Source organism: Liolophura sinensis, chromosome 10 (genome assembly GCF_032854445.1).
Source record: "Liolophura sinensis isolate JHLJ2023 chromosome 10, CUHK_Ljap_v2, whole genome shotgun sequence".
Classification (NCBI taxonomy): domain Eukaryota; kingdom Metazoa; phylum Mollusca; class Polyplacophora; order Chitonida; family Chitonidae; genus Liolophura; species Liolophura sinensis.
In genome coordinates, this window is record NC_088304.1 from 8,103,906 (window position 1) to 8,121,148 (window position 17,243).

Consider the following 17,243-nt stretch of genomic DNA (forward strand, 5'->3'; position numbering starts at 1 on the left):
TGCTCTAGTGGTTTTTACCTTTTAAGTGGGTGAATTTTATATTACATTAATATCTGATCATTAAGATCTGCAGCTCAACGATGTTTCCCTCAAATTATCCAATAAATTAACAACCTAACAATGAGTACTGGCAGGTTACAAATGGTTGAGACTCGCAAATAATGATGGGTTTCAGCGTCAAGGATTGGCGGGCGTTCAATACTAGAGTCAACTGCATTTCAATTATAAATGAGATGCCACACTCATGGATGGAGAAAAATGGAGAGACTGACAAGGTTTTTCTGCATAAAGTTTTTGAAGGCTTTGCTCCACACTCTGATATCACCTTGCCAAGTGCTTGGAACAAAGCCTTAATAACACTTAAGGAAGGACATTTTGAAAATTGACTTGATTTGATTGTTGCTGAACCCCATATTCAGGACAGAGTAGAGGATGAATTAAACCAATACTTTGAATGATAGTAAGACAGCCACCTGCACCCTGCGACCTTGACCTCACCCTTTACATTGACCAGTAAGATGGAGAACAGAGGTGAAATTCTGAGGTTATAGAAAACAATTTAATGTAGCACAGTCTTTGATACAATACATACATTATACATACATACGTACATATACATGTGTACATAATTCACTGGCAAGGTTTTGACCTAGAACCCATTTTTGGTGCTCTTCTCTAGTTGAATAGGCTATTGTTCCAGAATGTAGTGGGAAAATCAGATTAGCTTGTGGGGGTGGATGGTGGGAGTTTGAGGGGGGGGGGGGGGAGGAGTGACTTATGACTATCCACAATGTACCTAAACTAACTTCCTGCATAACGCAGTCTAATGTCAGAAATCCATGAATTCCTTATTGCTGCGTTCTCTTTGTTTCTTGATTGGTCAAAGATTAAAAGGTTTTGGCAAACAATGATTAGCCTAAATAGCTAGTTACCTTTATAACTCCTGTTAAAGCTCAGCGTTATCTCATGTACAGACCCCTGAGCAGAGATGACCACAAGCAACAGATACTTTACTTCTAAAGCCCCTTAAAACAGCGTTCACACCACAATATATTTCCCTCCCAATTGTATGTAAAGTTTAAATACGCAAGCCTTACTATTTGGCACACAAGGGCTCGCTGACCAGTTCTCCCCCCCTGATCACAGATGGCGCTGTATGAGATGGGAAACACCCAACTACCATCAACATTCTCACTCATGATATCTTCTGAATTTCACTGACACACAGACAACAGAGATATATCCCCACAACAGTTTACAGCAGGATGTGCCTGATTTGCTGACTGCATGATGGAATATCCGGAACTCCTGATGACGACAGTACATGATACTGATTCAAACCAACCACAGTTCTCAACTGATCACCTTTCTGTGCTATTTGCAGTCTGTGATGTCACAGAGAACTCCTCCTGAACAGTGTACTTCTCCACGTAGTGAACAATCTCGAAGAAAACCTGAACAAAACACATATGTAGTCTATTTAAGATTTATAGAATGCCTTATATTCCTTCGTATATGCAAAAGCGGTACTGTTTGAGAACAGAGGAAATCTGGCAGAGCTCTGGGGAACACTGCAGTTTGTTGGTCGAGGCAACCTGGCAGAGCTCTGGGGAACAATACCATTTGTACGTAGAGGAACCCTGACAGGGCTGTAGGGAACACTGCTGTTTGTGAATAGAGGAAATCTGGCAGAGCTCTGGGGAAAATGCAGTTTGTGAACAGAGCAAATCTGGAACAGCTTAGGGGAACACTGCAGCATGTGAATAGAGGAAATTTGGCAGAGTTCTGGGGAACACAGCAGTTTGTGGGTAGAGTAAACCTAACAGAGATGTAGGGAACACCGCTGTTTGTGGGTAGAGTAAACCTAATAGAGACGTGGGGAACACCGCTGTTTGTGGGTAAAGGAAACATGACAGAACTCTGAGGAGCACTGCAGTTTGTGGGCAGAGGAAAGCTAACAAAGCTCTGAGGAACACCGCGGTTTGTGGGTAGAGGAAAGCTGACAGAGCTCTGGGGAACACTGCTGTTTGAGGGTAGAGGAAGCCTGACAGAGCTCTGGGGAACACTGTTGTTTGTGGGTAGAGAAAACCTGACAGAGCTCTGAGGAACACTACTGTTTGTGGGTAGAGGAGACATGACAGAGCTCTGAGGAACAATGCTGTTTGAGGGTAAAGGAAACCTTACAGAGCTCTGGGGAACACTGTTGTTTGAGGGTAGAGAAAACCTGACAGAGGTCTGAGGAACACTGCTATTTGTGGGTAGAGGAAACATGACACAGCTCTGGGGGAACACTACTCTTTGTGGTTAGAAGGAACCTGACAGAGCTCTGGGGAGCATTACAGTTTGTGGGTAGAAGAAAGCTGACACAGCTCTGACGAACACTGCAGTTTGTGGGTTGAGGAAACCTGACACAGCTCTGGGGAGCATTGCAGTTTGTAGGTAGAGGAAACTTGACAGAGCTCTGGGAAACACTGCTGTTTGTGGGTAGAGGAAAATTCACACAGATCTGAGAAGTAGCTACTGCTGTTTGGCAGGCAGTTTCTCTTACCTCAACCATGATCAGCAGTATGATCATCCACTCCAGTCTGATGTGATGATTGTCATTCAGGTGGGAGATCAGTAGTTCTGTCAGTTCACAACAATGGTTTAACTTTTCGTTCATCACCTGTAACAAAAGCACTCAGTAGAAATCAACAGTTCTGTCAGTTCACAGCAATGGTTTAACTTTTCGTTCATCACCTGTAACAGAAGCACTCAGTAGAGATCAACAGTTCTGTCAGTTCACAGCCATGGTTTAACTTCTCGTTCATCACCTGTAACAAAAACACTCAGTAGGAATCAACAGTTCTGTCAGTTCACAGCCATGGTTTAACTTCTCATTCATCACCTGTAACAGAAGCACCCAGCAGAGATCAACAGTTCTGTCAGTTCACAGCAATGGTATAACTTTTCATTCATCACCTGTAACAGAAGCACTCAGCAGAGATCAACAGTTCTGTCAGTTCACAGCAATGGTATAACTTTTCATTCATCACCTGTAACAGAAGCACTCAGTAGAGATCAACAGTTCTGTCAGTCCACAGCAATGGTATAACTTTTCATTCATCACCTGTTACAGAAACACTCAGCAGAGATCAACAGTTCTGTCAGTTCACAGCAATGGTACAACTTCTAATTCATCAACTGAATAACAAATGAAGATGTTCTATATTTTTGCCACTAGTACTTGATTGGATAATGAACTTGATACAAATATACATGAGTTATTGAGTCAGGTGGTTTTGCTATTTCTGTCTGTTGGATTGAGCCATGTGTCCATAAAGCTACCTGTATAATATGAGACCTGTCTGACTTCAAGATTTTTCAAGAGAAACTTGTAAAATGACATAACAGTGGGCAATTTTTTCCATTATCAAACTCTGAAGAGGCAAAATTTGGTTGAGAATGTGACAGGTTGGATAAAAATTAAGCTGTATTAGTAAATTGTTCAGGATGTCAATAAATTTTGATTGCCTTTTGAAGCCCAACTTCCACTCTACCTTTGCAATCTTGTATATATACCACATACACCTGATGATAGAAGTCTCTAATGGAAGCTTTTCTGTGTTTTTTGTTGTTTTGTTCATCACTATAAACACTGAGTACATGTTAACAACTCCTCACCTTTGTCCTCTTGGGAATGTTCAGGTAGACAAAAGCCTGTTGGTACAATGTCTCCAGTTGTTCTCTGTCCCAGTAAAAGTCTGGAGGGTCCAGCAAATCTGAGCTCAAGTTGATCAAATGTCTGCAGAAAACGAGCACTGAACTGAGTATATATTAAGGATAAACAATCTACATTTTAATAATATTTCCAAAAGACCAATAAAAAACAAATAAAGTTTATAAAATCTTGCCAAGGAAAGATCACAATAAATTCTGATTTCCCCAATCACGAGTCTGTCAACGTATACAGATATAAGAGAACCTGTTGAACATGAGCGGAACACTAACCTCAAAGTGAACAGCTCTCCAGTTTTCTGAAGCACCTCTTGTTTTGTCATTTTGATTCTCCTGCCAACCTTCATATCCTGAATGAGGAAACGTAAAGAAATCATTCCACAAAGCTTTCTAACTATAAATACAAGTAAGCGCAATATTATAGGCAACATTTCCTCTGGTACCTGATGACAAAGGGGTATAAGGGAGACTTAAAGGAGGAGACATTTGTTCAGGTACCTGATGACAAAGGGGTATAAGGGTTACCTAAAGGAAGAGACATTTGTTCTGGTACCTGATGACAAAGGGGTATAAGGGTGAACTGAAGGAGGAGAAATTTATTCTGGTACCTGATGGCAAAGGGGTATAGGGGTGAACAGAAGGAATAGACATTTGTTCTGGTACCTGATGACAAAGGGGTATGAGGGTGACCTGAAGGTAGGAGACATTTGTTCTGGTACCTGATGACAAAGGGGTATAAGGGTGACCTGAAGAAGGAGACATTTGTTCTGCTACCTGATGGCAAAGGGGTATGAGGGTGACCTGAAGGAGGAGACATTTTTTCTGGTACCTGATGACAAAGGGTTACAAGTGTGAACTGAAGGAGAAGACACTTGTTCTGCTACCTGATGGCAAAGGGGTATGAGGGTGACCTGAAGGAGGAAACATTTGTTCTGGTACCTGATGACAAAGGGGTATAAGGGTGACCTGAAGGAGGAGACATTTGTTCTGGTACCTGATGACAAAGGGGTATGAGGGTGACCTGAAGGAGGAGACATTTGTTCTGGTACCTGATGACAAAAGGGTATAAGAGTCACCTGAAGAAGGCAACACTTGCACACACACTGATGTCATAGAGGTAAAGGGGAAAATGCAAGTTCTAAGTTCCCTGTTTATAAATGTGTGGTTCAAAATACATCATTTTAACACTTAAACTAACCGCAAAATCCAATTTATTGCACGGATATATTTAAGAAACGACACTGACCATCGGAAGCTAATAGGCTTTTGCATGACAACCAATTATCATGTGACGCTTTGAGCGCTAGTGATTGGCCAAGTTCATAAGGGCTGCTACACCTTGGCTGTTTGGAGTGAATTGTCCATCAGTGCCATATCTCCAATGCTTCAACTTCATCTTCTCGGCTTTCAAAACTTTGGAGAATTTTTTTACATATTTTTCTCTGATAACTTTGTCATATATCATTTTTTCTATGTGGATATAGTGGTACACTTTGTGTTCACTTTAAAGTCCAAAGCAACAACCACATCTTGCTATATAAATATATGTATATATATATATACACGTATACATACATGTACAGAAAAATGACTGACTGACATGTACATATATAAACCCGTCATTCTAATGTGTTTTACAATGTATATGCAGCTCTATGACTTATTATTATGAAATCACCTCCAGAACAGGTTCTATGGACTCCACAAATTTATCCAAGGAAGCCTCCCAAATGCCCAGCTTGACAGACAGCGAGAGAGCGTTGGAGAATGCATATTTGACGAGGGTGGTCTGAGCAGAGCTCTCTTCTGTATCAACATCCTGACGCTCCTGAATGTGAATAGTGCCAGATGTGAGACTGGGAGCCTTTCTGAAAACACAAGCACTTTCTCAAAAACAAACACAAGGACTCTATGAAAACAAACAGCGGCTACCTAGCCAGCACAGCACTAGAATTCAGGAGCCTATTATTATTTGTGGTCGGTGAGAGTTCTAGTCCAGCTCATAAGTGGAAGGTCTGTCAGCAGCCTGCAGATGGTCATGGGTTTCCCCCCGGGCTCTGTCAGGTTTTTCCCCCACCATAATGGTGGCCACCGTCGTGTAAGTGAAATATTCTTGACAATGGCGTAAAGACCCAAATAAATAAATAAATATATAAATAAGTACACCAATTCTTCAACCTCTTGGCATATGAAAGAGCAACTTTCAGTGCAATTTATGCATGTTTATAATTACATTTTGGAGAGAAAATGACATTGGCTGGATTGGCCAATTTCAGGGCTTCACAAAAAGTATGATTTTATCAGTCTCCACAGAATAATCCCCCCCCCCACCACACACAGAATAAGCTTGAACAATCACCCTGCAAATCACCCTAGGCAAGCACTTTCTCAAACCAAATACAAGCACTTTCTCGAAACAATCACGAGCACTTTCTGAGATGAACAAATGATACGTGGAAATATACATTAGTTGCACAATTTTGTTATCCTTAAATCATTTTCAACCTTCATCAAAGGTATCTTCAAACTCACATGAAACATATAAAAACAATGGATTTATGGCACCTTTATAGCTGCAGTATTTTAACAATACTGTGTTGACACTATAAAGACATATAGGTGTCGGCACTAACTACAGCACTAATTAATGACTTTCCAATCATGTTCTTGGGTGAAAGCTGAATAAAAAATAGTAATGCTACTATGTATAGACATCATGATTGGTAATGCTACTATGTATAGACATGACGACTGGTAATGCTACTATGTATAGACATGATGACTGGTAATGTTACTATGTATAGACATCATGATTGGTAATGCTACTATGTATAGACATGACGACTGGTAATGCTACTGTGCATAGACATCAAAACTGCTAGTGTTACTCGCTGTATAAACATCATGACTGGTAATGTTACTATCTGTGTACCATGACCGGTAATGTTAATGTATAGATATCATCAATAAATGTTACTCACTGTGTAAACATCATAACTAACAACGTTAGTAACTGTATCACAGTTGGTAACGTTACTAAATGTGTATCATGACTGATAATGTTACTGTATAATGTTACTCAATGTATAGACATCATGACAGGTAGTGTTACAAACTGTATAGACATCATGACAGGTAATGTTACACACTGTATAGACATCATGACTGGTAATGTTACACACTGTATAGGCATCATGACTGGTAGTGTTACAAACTGTATAGACATCATGACAGGTAATGTTACACACTGTACAGACATCATGACTGGTAATGTTACACACTGTATAGACATCATGACTGGTAGTGTTACAAATTGTATAGACATCATGACAGGTAGTGTTACAAACTGTATAGACATCAAGACAGGTAATGTTTCTCAGGCATCATGACTGATAATGTTACTCACTGTGTATAGACAAAGTCCATCTTCTCCAATTCATGCTCTATCAGACTTACACTATACACATTCTCTGAGAACTTCTCAACAAATTTCAGCACTTCAGCTCTCTGTTAAAAGAAAAGACCATTTTAGTTTTATACCAAAAAACACACATAAATAGTTTTCCATATCGCTTTACTGGACTTCACCTCAAACAACATGCATCTTGAAGGTGTCCATGCATATAGTTTACAAATTAGAACAGCATATTCACACAAAGAATTTCTTTGAATAAAAAAGACTGTCACATGGACATGTATAATTGTTAAACCTAACTAAATTTAGAGAGCAATTCCCAAGATTCTAATAACTTATCATATTCAAAAAGACAAGTAGCATAAATAGATCTTTGACAAAACAGATAAAAAAACGGAGAGAAGAATTCTTCACTCCTACGATAGAGACAAGTTCAAGTTTATGGATAAAGGAAACCTTTATTAACAGAGCCTGAAGCAAACCATTGTTATTCTCCAGGCTCATGTCTCTGACAAACCTCCTGACTTCACCCGTCACCTCAATGGTCAGGGGACCGGCCCGGATAGCACAGTTGGTAGAGCGTCCGCTTCGGGACCGGTAGATCCAGGATCAATCCTTGGTCGAGTCACACCTAAGACTTTAAAAGAGGAAGTTGTAACTTCCTCGTTTGGCGTTCAGCATGAAGGGGATAGTGCAACGACTGGTTGACCCGTTTCAGTATAATGGCTCGGGCGGGGCGGCTTACTTGCCTTCGGTAAGTCGTCTCAGTGATGCAGCACTAAATAAAAGAGCGGTGAAAATCCGTCCTGCAACAAGGAGGCACATTACACGTGCATGCACCCTAATGATTCCTTCGTCGTCATATGACTGAAAAATTGTTGAGTACGACGTTAAACCCCAAGCACTCACTCACTCACTCAATGGTCAGGGGCTGAGATCAGCCAGTGACTCCATTAGTATGGGGCCGAGATCAGCCAGTGACCCCATTGGTCAGGGGCCGAGATCAGCCAGTGACTCCACAGGTATGGGGCCCGAGATCAGCCATCAAACCCACTTATCTGGGGCAGAGTTCAGCCACTGACCCCATTGGGCCACAGAAGAACAATTCAGCTGTGTGAACCAGCAATACCTCTATAACATTATAAGACCCAACATCTGATAATATCAAAGTAATGTATCAACAAACTCCTACTTCTGTCTCTGGCATGTTCCAAAACACTGCACAGCCCTCCCTGAAACAAAGTGGGAAAGATTATGGTGAGAAAGATTAGAAAAACAAACACCATGGCCTATGGATATTTACAGGTGTTTGGTTCAAACTTTATTACTCAAAACTGGGGCAACCATGATACAAAGAAAATGCTCTGGCGGGGTTAACTTACCTGTCCATCTAGTTGAGTCACTTACTAGATTTACCTTCAATGTAGGAAGAGTGATGGTCAGGTTTTTACATGTAAAACCAAATGTAGGAATACAAGAAAGTCTGGATTGATGTTTAATGGGTATAGTTTTAAGATATACTTACTGATCTCATTGGTGTTTTATTCTGTGCACAAGAAACCACTATCTTGTGGCTTTATTAAGACTCAAACTCATTATCTACACAGACATATATGACCTATCTAGTACCAGGTACATAATTTTGTGTTTGAAACAGTCAGTGCTTCCAAAGCAACTTTATCCTTTCATGAAGTGTTTTGTTTATATTCGCTGTGATAACACTACATTTACCTGAAGAAGAAGACTTCACGCTGTGTTTCATCCACCTTGTATTTGGCACACACATACAGGGCATTCTCCACATCTGAAGATAAAAACACCTTTCTGTTCAATATTATTTCTTTTTACAGCAATAACTGGATATGCAATATGTGCATTATAATTTTTACATCATAATCCAGACTTTTCTGCTGCAAAACAACAGTAAGATTTATTAATGAAGGTACCCTAATTACTCACATTATGCATGTTTTTAAAATCATACAGGAGACAAAACTACATCGGTTGAACTGGCTGATTTCAGGGCTTCACAAAAAGTACAACTTTATCAGTCTACACAAAGTAATGCCCCCAGAATTTGCTTGAATAAACACCTTCGAAACATGTAAAAAGTTTGAAGGTAATAAAGGTAACAATGAAATTAGGCTTGGGCACGCAAAAATGATCTTTAACTACTATGGCAGCACAAGTTAAAAACATAATCTGAAACGACTGCTCTGAGGAAGAGACCGCTGGACGAATCTGAATTACGTGCCAAACATTGCTGGGACCAAGATGGTGAGACACAAATACGTGAGTTAATTGATCAAGGCCTGGTTTCTGTTTACTATGAACATATTTTATTGTGCTGAACAAAGGGATTGGGAAAAGGTCTGGCTTGGGATGTAATACCCAGCAATTCCCATCAAACCCACAGCTGTCATGGTCAAGTTGATGGACATTCACAGGAAAGGTTAAATATGTATGTACATGTACATGTAACCGTATGCTTGGGATTTCATATCATACTTAAACAATTTTTCAGTTATATGGTCACGAGGTTTTTGTACATATAGGCTGTGCCCTCTGGTGACAGGACAAGTCCATGTGCTGCTACCACTGATATATCCTGCCAAAGACACCAGACACCCTACCCAGTCACATTATACTAACACCCGGCCAACCACTCCTGTTTCCTTGCTCTAAACTCTCAGTGCTGAGTTCCAAGTGAATTTCTACATCTTTATATCCCAACTGAAATTGGAGGAATCATTTGTATTACATACATTTGTATTAAAACACTAGAGAGAATCTGTCAACACCTAACCTTCAGGCAGACTTAAGGGGAGACAGAGGCCCTAACGTTCTAAAACACTGTAGGGAAAGTGTTAACACCTAACTGTCAAACAGATTTGAGACAAAATAAAGGCCCTGCTGTTCTAAAATACTGTAGAGAAGGTGTTTACACCTAACCTTCAGTCAGGCTTGAGCCAAAACAGTTGGGCGGCTGTTCTAAAACACTACAGAGAAAGTGTTAATGTCTAACCTTCGGGCAGACTTGAGATGAGATAGAGGTCCTGTTGTTCTAAAACACTGTAGAACAAGTGTTAACACTTAACCTTCAGGCACACTTGAGATGAGATAGAGGCCCTACTGTTTTAAAAAACTGTAGAAAAAGTGTTACCACCTAACCTTCGGGCAGAATTGAGACGAAATAGAGGTCCTGCTGTTCTAAAACACTGTAGAACAAGTGTTACCACCTAACCTTCGGGTAGACTTGAGACGAGATAGAGGCCCTGCTGTTCTAAAACACTGTAGAAAAAGTATTACCACCTAGCCTTCGGGCAGACTTGAGACGAGATAGAGGTCCTGCTGTTCTAAATCACTGTAGAAAAAGTGTTAACACCTAACCTTCCGGCACACTTGAGATGAGACAGAGGAACTGCTGTTCTAAAAAACTGTAGAAAAAGTGTTAACACCTAACCTTCGGACAGATTTGAGACGAGATAGAGTGAGTGCTTGGGGTTTAACGTCGTACTCAACAACTGAGACGAGATAGAGGCCCTACTGTTTTAAAAAACTGTAGAAAAAGTGTTAACACCTAACCTTCGGGCAGGCTTGAGACGAGATAGAGGTCCTGCTGTTCTAAAACACTGTAGAAAAAGTGTTACCACCTAACCTTCGGGCAGACTTGAGACGAGATAGAGGCCCTCCTGTTCTAAAACACTGTAGAAAAAGTGTTAACACCTAACCTTTGGGCAGACTTGAGACGAGATAGAGGTCCTGCTGTTCAAAAACACTGTAGAAAAAGTGTTAACACCTAACCTTCGGGCAGACTTGAGACGAGATAGAGGTCCTCCTGTTCTAAAACACTGTAGAAAAAGTGTTAACACCTAACCTTCGGGCAGACTTGAGACGAGACAGAGGCCCGCCTGTTCTAAAACACTGTAGAAAAAGTGTTAACACCTAACCTTCGGGCAGACTTGAGATGAGATAGAGGCCCTCCTGTTCTAAAACACTGTAGAAAAAGTGTTACCACCTAACCTTCGGGCAAACTTGAGATGAGATAGAGGCCCTGCTGTTCTAAATCACTGTAGAAAAAGTGTTAACACCTAACCTTCGGGCAGACTTGAGACGAGATAGAGGCCCTGCTGTTCTAATGCTGTGCTCAAATCTTCCAGGTGATACTCCTCTGATGTGGCATAAGCTGTCACCTCATACACTTGGTCCTGACAAAACAAACAGAATTCAGGACTTTTGTCAAGACACAGTTTATTCAACTGGTACACTTCTGATGAACTCCTTGGCAACCCCCAAATGAACAACAGGCATTTTCACCTAAAGTTTGGTATATAAAAATGCATTTTTTGCAGCACACAAAGGTCTTAAAATGATAATTTTGACATCAGCACTTAAGTTTTGCTGATAAGAAATTAACCTAACTTTACAAAAAAAATATTAAGCAGCCATGTAATGAATCAATTAGAATCAGGCAAAATGGTTAACTTGAAAAATCTTAAACTTTAGGTGAAAATAAAGTAATAGGTCTACATGATAATTGTCAACACACACACAAAATGCATAAAACCAGCCTCACTATCTAGAGATTTTAAATGCCATATTACTCAGATTAATAAACTGTTTATAAATATTTTTCACACTCACCTTAACAGTATATACAGGGGTAGTTAATTATGTATATATAATAAATCTAGATACTAATCTTTTAGCAATAATTAATCCTCATTTAACTCTACAGAATCTCTTAGTGCCACTGACATACATGGTTAACACCTAGAGCTCACAGTTAAAATGTGCAATAAATAAGAGTGACTTGTGGCAGCGCTTCACTGACTTCTACAGACAAAACCTAACAACAAATACCTTGTCCCTAGATCTTGACACAGCCACTTTCTTCTTAGCGGGTCTCTTTGCTATCACAGCTTGTACATTTTTCTGTATGCTGTTTGCTATGGGAGGGGCGAATAACTCTGTTGTGGAGTTGAAAAGCCTTACACACCCAACAGAAATCCGAGTCTGTAGAAATGGTTCCGAAGCTCTCAGTAAACCGTTTCCAGCATTTTCAGTCCGTGTATAACAAGACCCAAACCGACATATATTTGTATATAATGGTGGACGATATATGCAGGCTTTTAGCCATAGCCTTGCTGGCTTTATCAACGTCTGAAGCGGCTTCATCTCTGGGTTCCTGCTTAACCTCTGTGTTATAACAGACGATCTCCTTCACGACTGGACATTTTACTCTTATCTGGAAAAGAAAAATGGTTAAATAAGCTTATAAATTCATCTTTTCAACAATGAAAATGTCTACAATTGTACATCTAGTATTATTTGCATAGTCTAATCACAATCTACATCCAAGTCATTTATCCTTTATATATTATACTTACACACCACACATATACATGTATGCCATAACTCACACAGCCAAATCTCATACGTGATAAGTTAAATAATTTTATTTTTATGCATTTATGCATTTAAACAGATTTAAATTAAGAAACATATGCCACACTCAGCACTGTTTTCAAAAATATTTCACACATACATGATATACCACAGCATTTGGTGTCACAGGTGGAGGAAACTACATCAAAGTCTAACGAATCTTCCCCACGTGTAATGAACACATATTGATGATGGGATCAATCAATCAGCCATAGCAAGGCTATGGCTAAAAGCCTGCATCAAAAACACAACCTGATGAGTTGTGATCACATGCAGCTACAGTAACTACATCAAAAACTGCAGTGGTAAAGGACAAAAGTCTGGTAATGGCCGTAATTTTACATTAAAAATCATGCTGAAGTAGCAGACTGACGCTCAAGTTAGTGTGTTAGGTAAGGTTATGATCCATTATGAGTACAGCTAACAAGACATGTAGGCTGTACACTGTGTCTCAGTGCAAGACTCCTAAAAACTGCATGAGTGAGGGTCATAATATGCAAATAATCTTATGCATCTTGTTTTACTAAACTACAACTCTTCTGCACAGAAAAGGGGCAAAATATCGCACAACACATTCGATTACGTTTCACATTATATCTGGGCCGCTCAAATCAGAGCTACACATACTGGCAAATAGACAGGGAAAGACTCAGTGTTATAATACAGTGTTATGTCCGAATTTTAAAATAGCACATCAACTGTTTTGAAACCGTATTCTACAGTGAAGTAAAAGTATGAAGTGCCTGATGCTTTTTGACTAACAAGGAACTGTCACAAAAAAAAATGTCTCCATCATGACAGCTGCTAGTAGAGCACAAAAGCAAGATATCATGGAATTACCACTTGTATACGCCATGGAATGAGATAAAAAAAAATCCAGAAGAATAGTTGCAAAACTGTTGGCGAATGTAATTTGACAGGTAAGTTTTGGCTAATATTTCAGTTCGCTCACAGAAATTTTAGTATGGATGTCTGCTCGGCTGTGAACTAGACCTTAACCAATATTAAAAGTTCACAGCTGATTTCCTGGCTAAGTAAACATTACTGAAAATTTGTTCTTGAATGTAGTTTCTTCAACATCAGTTTACTGGTCCCTCATTTCACCGTTCAGGACAAATCAGATACAATGTAAATATAAATGCAGTGCTTGGAGGCTTCTTGGGAATCGTCTCAGATTCTCACATCAGACTTGTTCTGAATTAAATTTGTCTGATGTAACGCTAGGTATCTTAGTGGTTGGAGTTGGAATTTATCCAGTTTCCACTAGTTTCATGCTTGTGTGGATTTCTAAGTGATGACACAAAGGAACACCTACCTGGAATTGATAGCTGAGACGACTGTGACTTCGGATAGACAAATTATTTGGTGCCAAGCAGTGGTATACTGAAGCCAGCAAGGGAAGTACGGAGGTGTTCAAGGTAAGCTTATGTAACAAGACAGGGCTGTGACAGTATGCGTATCACAGCCCTACAGAGCTACAGGTATCTACGCTTTTGTTAGCAGAGAAGCAGACGACGAAAAATCTGTCTGAGATTAGACATTACCAGGTGAATAAACATGACCAGTGAGGTGACATCCCGGCAGTCGTACACAAAATACTTCCCGTGTTTAAGATTTGTCAAGTGTTTAGTTTTCTGCAGAGAGGGTGACAAATAATGACCAAACAAACACATTTACCGCACATCTTTCTGCTTTGTGGGGGCTGACATCTTGGCTACAACGCATACGCGACAGGTTACCTTTCTGATTGGATAAAATACATGACGATCAAGGGGGATAACCTTTACGCTGTGTGGCTCAAGGGGAAATACTCATGATTGAGCCGGAGAAACCCACGATTTCTCATCAAGTGAAATCCAGTTGTAACAACATCTATTTATAAAATGCTGACGCATAGGACATATTTGTGAATTTTGCCAGGCTGGAGTGCATAAAGCTATAAAAGGCTCTTGAAAATGCAAACGGACAGAACTAGAACGGAAATGTGACTGTGTAGACAGTAAAAATAGAATTTTGACATGAAAAATGAACCCATCATTTTTTAAGCTTAAGAAAACCTAGTTTAGCTGAGTGAATACATGTGTTAAACTCATGAAAAAGGCCAGTGGAAGCATTCTCAACTTCCTGTAGTTGCCTGACAAACCCGAAGAACAGCTACTAACCAACATGAACATGTAGATTGAGGTCTTCACTAAGAGAAATATCCACAACCAGTGATCCAGGACAGGCCTGGCCCTGGGATCACGAAGAGATCTCAGACTTATGTCAAAATTTCAGTCATTAAACTTGGTATGTTCCTTTCAGTTATTTTAGCTGAAATTTGTTTTAGCGTAACATACCCCGAATTTATGCTGTCAAGCAATATTTTGACGTGAGAAATAACAATTTTAAAGTGATTTGAAATTTTTTACTTGAGTGATCCAAGATCACTTCCTGATCCCAGGGCTTGGTACTCATCATGGCAAAAGTCAAGTCAAAGTGATCACAGAATGTTGGTGGATGGTGAGAAATGGTTGGGTGGAGTGTGGTGAGTGGAGAGTGGTTACTGCTTATACTCAAGCATATGTTTTATTTATGTGATGGTTATACTGGCTTGCTCTCTGGTCGTACATGAAACCTGTGGATGGTTGTGGGTTTCCTCAGACTCTGCCTCGGTTTCCTTCTATCATAATGCTGATAGTCATCGCAGAAGTGAAATAAATTGATATGATTTTAGGCACTGGGCCAAACAGGAATGAAACCATTGCTGTTTTTGCCAGCCATCTGATGAACCTCTTGATAAAAGGCCAGGTAGCAATTCCAATTTCTGACCAACTCCTGACTAAATTCGAAGTCGTCCAAGATTGCTCTGACTTTAGGTTGGCAAAAACCAGTGTCAAAGGGCGCTCCATTCGAAAACCTGATGCATTTGCTGTTGCAGTATGTCACGGCGTTTGAGACAAAAATTGCCTGTCAAGTATATCTCCACGACCTTAAGTTTGCAGTCACACATTTTCCCCATCTTTCTTTCTGAGGATTATTGCAAGCACATCAATCGGTTATTTTCCATTCTGCATCAAGGTTCTTTGGTAATGCTCACTGTAGGCTTCTGTCAGCCTTGACATATGTGACATGGGCATGTTCACTTACCATGCCTGCTAGATTGCAACTTGTTCATTAATACCATGCCTGCTGGATTGCAACTTGTTCATCAATACTATGCCTGCAGGATTGCAACTTGTTCATAAATACCATGCATGCTGGATTGCAACTTGTTCATTAATACCATGCCTGCTGGATTGCAACTTGTTCATTAATACCATGCCTGCTGGATTGCAACTTGTTCGTCAATACTGTGCCTGCAGGATTGCAACTTATTCATTAATACTATGCCTGCTGGATTGCAACTTGTTCATTAATACCATACCTGCTGGATTGCAACTTGTTCATTAATACCATGCCTGCAGGATTGCTTCTTGTTTGATAGACTGAGGGAGGCCAGAGTGACTCGTTTAAACCATCAACTCCCATATGTTTTGTTGATACTTTTAATTTGTTGTTTGAAACAAGTTTTAACTTAGATGATCATGGTCAGAAACTGGAGTAATTTAGCCCAGGGTAAACCACTGACATGACTGATCTTTGGCAAGCAAGTGATAAAACTTTCCCAGAGATGTACTGATACATGTATATACCATAGTGGCAGAGGTCAGAGTGGTTTTCATTGACCGTTCAGACTGTGCAAATGGTCACATGACCACCATAGGCTTATTGTCACTAGCGATTCAAAGGCAACTGAGTCATGGCCCGCTCCTTTGTACAAACTTTAAGCCATATTTGTAATGGAAGACAAATCTTACATGTATTTTGAGAGGGGGGAGGTGTTGGGCCAGCATTTACCCCAGAAAGATGGAGTTAGAGAAAATGCTGTGGTACTGAGCCTCCCCCTGAATGTGTCCAAGTAAAGGAAATGAAACAAGGGTCCTATCCATGCAGCCACATATATGTATATATCGTGACTTCTGAGATATGGAAGTATGACGTTAAACCCAAGCACTTACTCACTCACTCCGAGATATGGTGTCCAAATGCAGAACCTGATGCCCTCATGTTAAGGGATGTAAACAGTGGGAAGAGGGGGTATACCAAGTGGGGAGAGGTAAATAACAAGTCTGAAGAGAGGTATACTACAATGGGAAGAGGGGTATAACAAGTAGAAAGAGGAATATAACAGATGCGAAAAAGGGATTACGACAGGTGGGAAGACAAGTATAACAAGTGGGAAGAGGGGTATAACAAGTGCGAAGACAGATGTATGTATAATGGGTGGGAAGAGAGGTGTGTGTATAATGGGTGGGAAGAGAGGTGTGTGTATAATGGGTGGGAAGAGAGGTGTGTGTATAATGGGTGGGAAGACAGGTGTGTGTATAATGGGTGGGAAGAGAGGTGTGTGTATAATGGGTGGGGAAGAGAGGTGTGTGTATAATGGGTGCGAAGAAAGATGTATGTATAATGGGTGGGAAGAGAGGTGTGTGTATAATGGGTGGAAGACAAATCTTACATGTATTTTGAGAGGGGGGAGGTGTTGGCCAGCATTTACCCCAGAAAGACGGAGTTAGAGAAAATGCTGTGGTACTGAGCCTCCACCCTGAATGTGTCCAAGTAAAGGAAATGAAACAAGGGT

General features: G+C 40.3%; 1 protein-coding gene across 2 annotated transcripts in view; it reads right to left on the reverse strand.

The window, feature by feature from the left end:
• Nucleotides 1–1,350: 1,350 nt before the first annotated feature.
• The window catches only part of LOC135476627 (required for meiotic nuclear division protein 1 homolog), a 31,794-nt gene continuing 15,901 nt past the window's right edge, over nt 1,351–17,243 (reverse strand). Inside the window, exons 1-10 of one of the 2 annotated variants that reach the window (XM_064756717.1) lie at nt 11,996–12,375; nt 11,229–11,340; nt 8,864–8,936; nt 8,325–8,364; nt 7,124–7,224; nt 5,396–5,585; nt 3,991–4,067; nt 3,664–3,784; nt 2,549–2,665; nt 1,351–1,454 (exon numbers count right to left, since the gene is read on the reverse strand). In XM_064756717.1, the coding sequence (XP_064612787.1) occupies nt 1,362–1,454; nt 2,549–2,665; nt 3,664–3,784; nt 3,991–4,067; nt 5,396–5,585; nt 7,124–7,224; nt 8,325–8,364; nt 8,864–8,936; nt 11,229–11,340; nt 11,996–12,310 (1,239 nt within the window). In that variant the 5' untranslated portion in view covers nt 12,311–12,375 and the 3' untranslated portion in view covers nt 1,351–1,361. Of the gene's footprint in view, nt 1,455–2,548; nt 2,666–3,663; nt 3,785–3,990; nt 4,068–5,395; nt 5,586–7,123; nt 7,225–8,324; nt 8,365–8,863; nt 8,937–11,228; nt 11,341–11,995; nt 12,376–17,243 lie in introns of those variants that run through there. The other variant, XM_064756716.1, reaches the window with a different exon arrangement.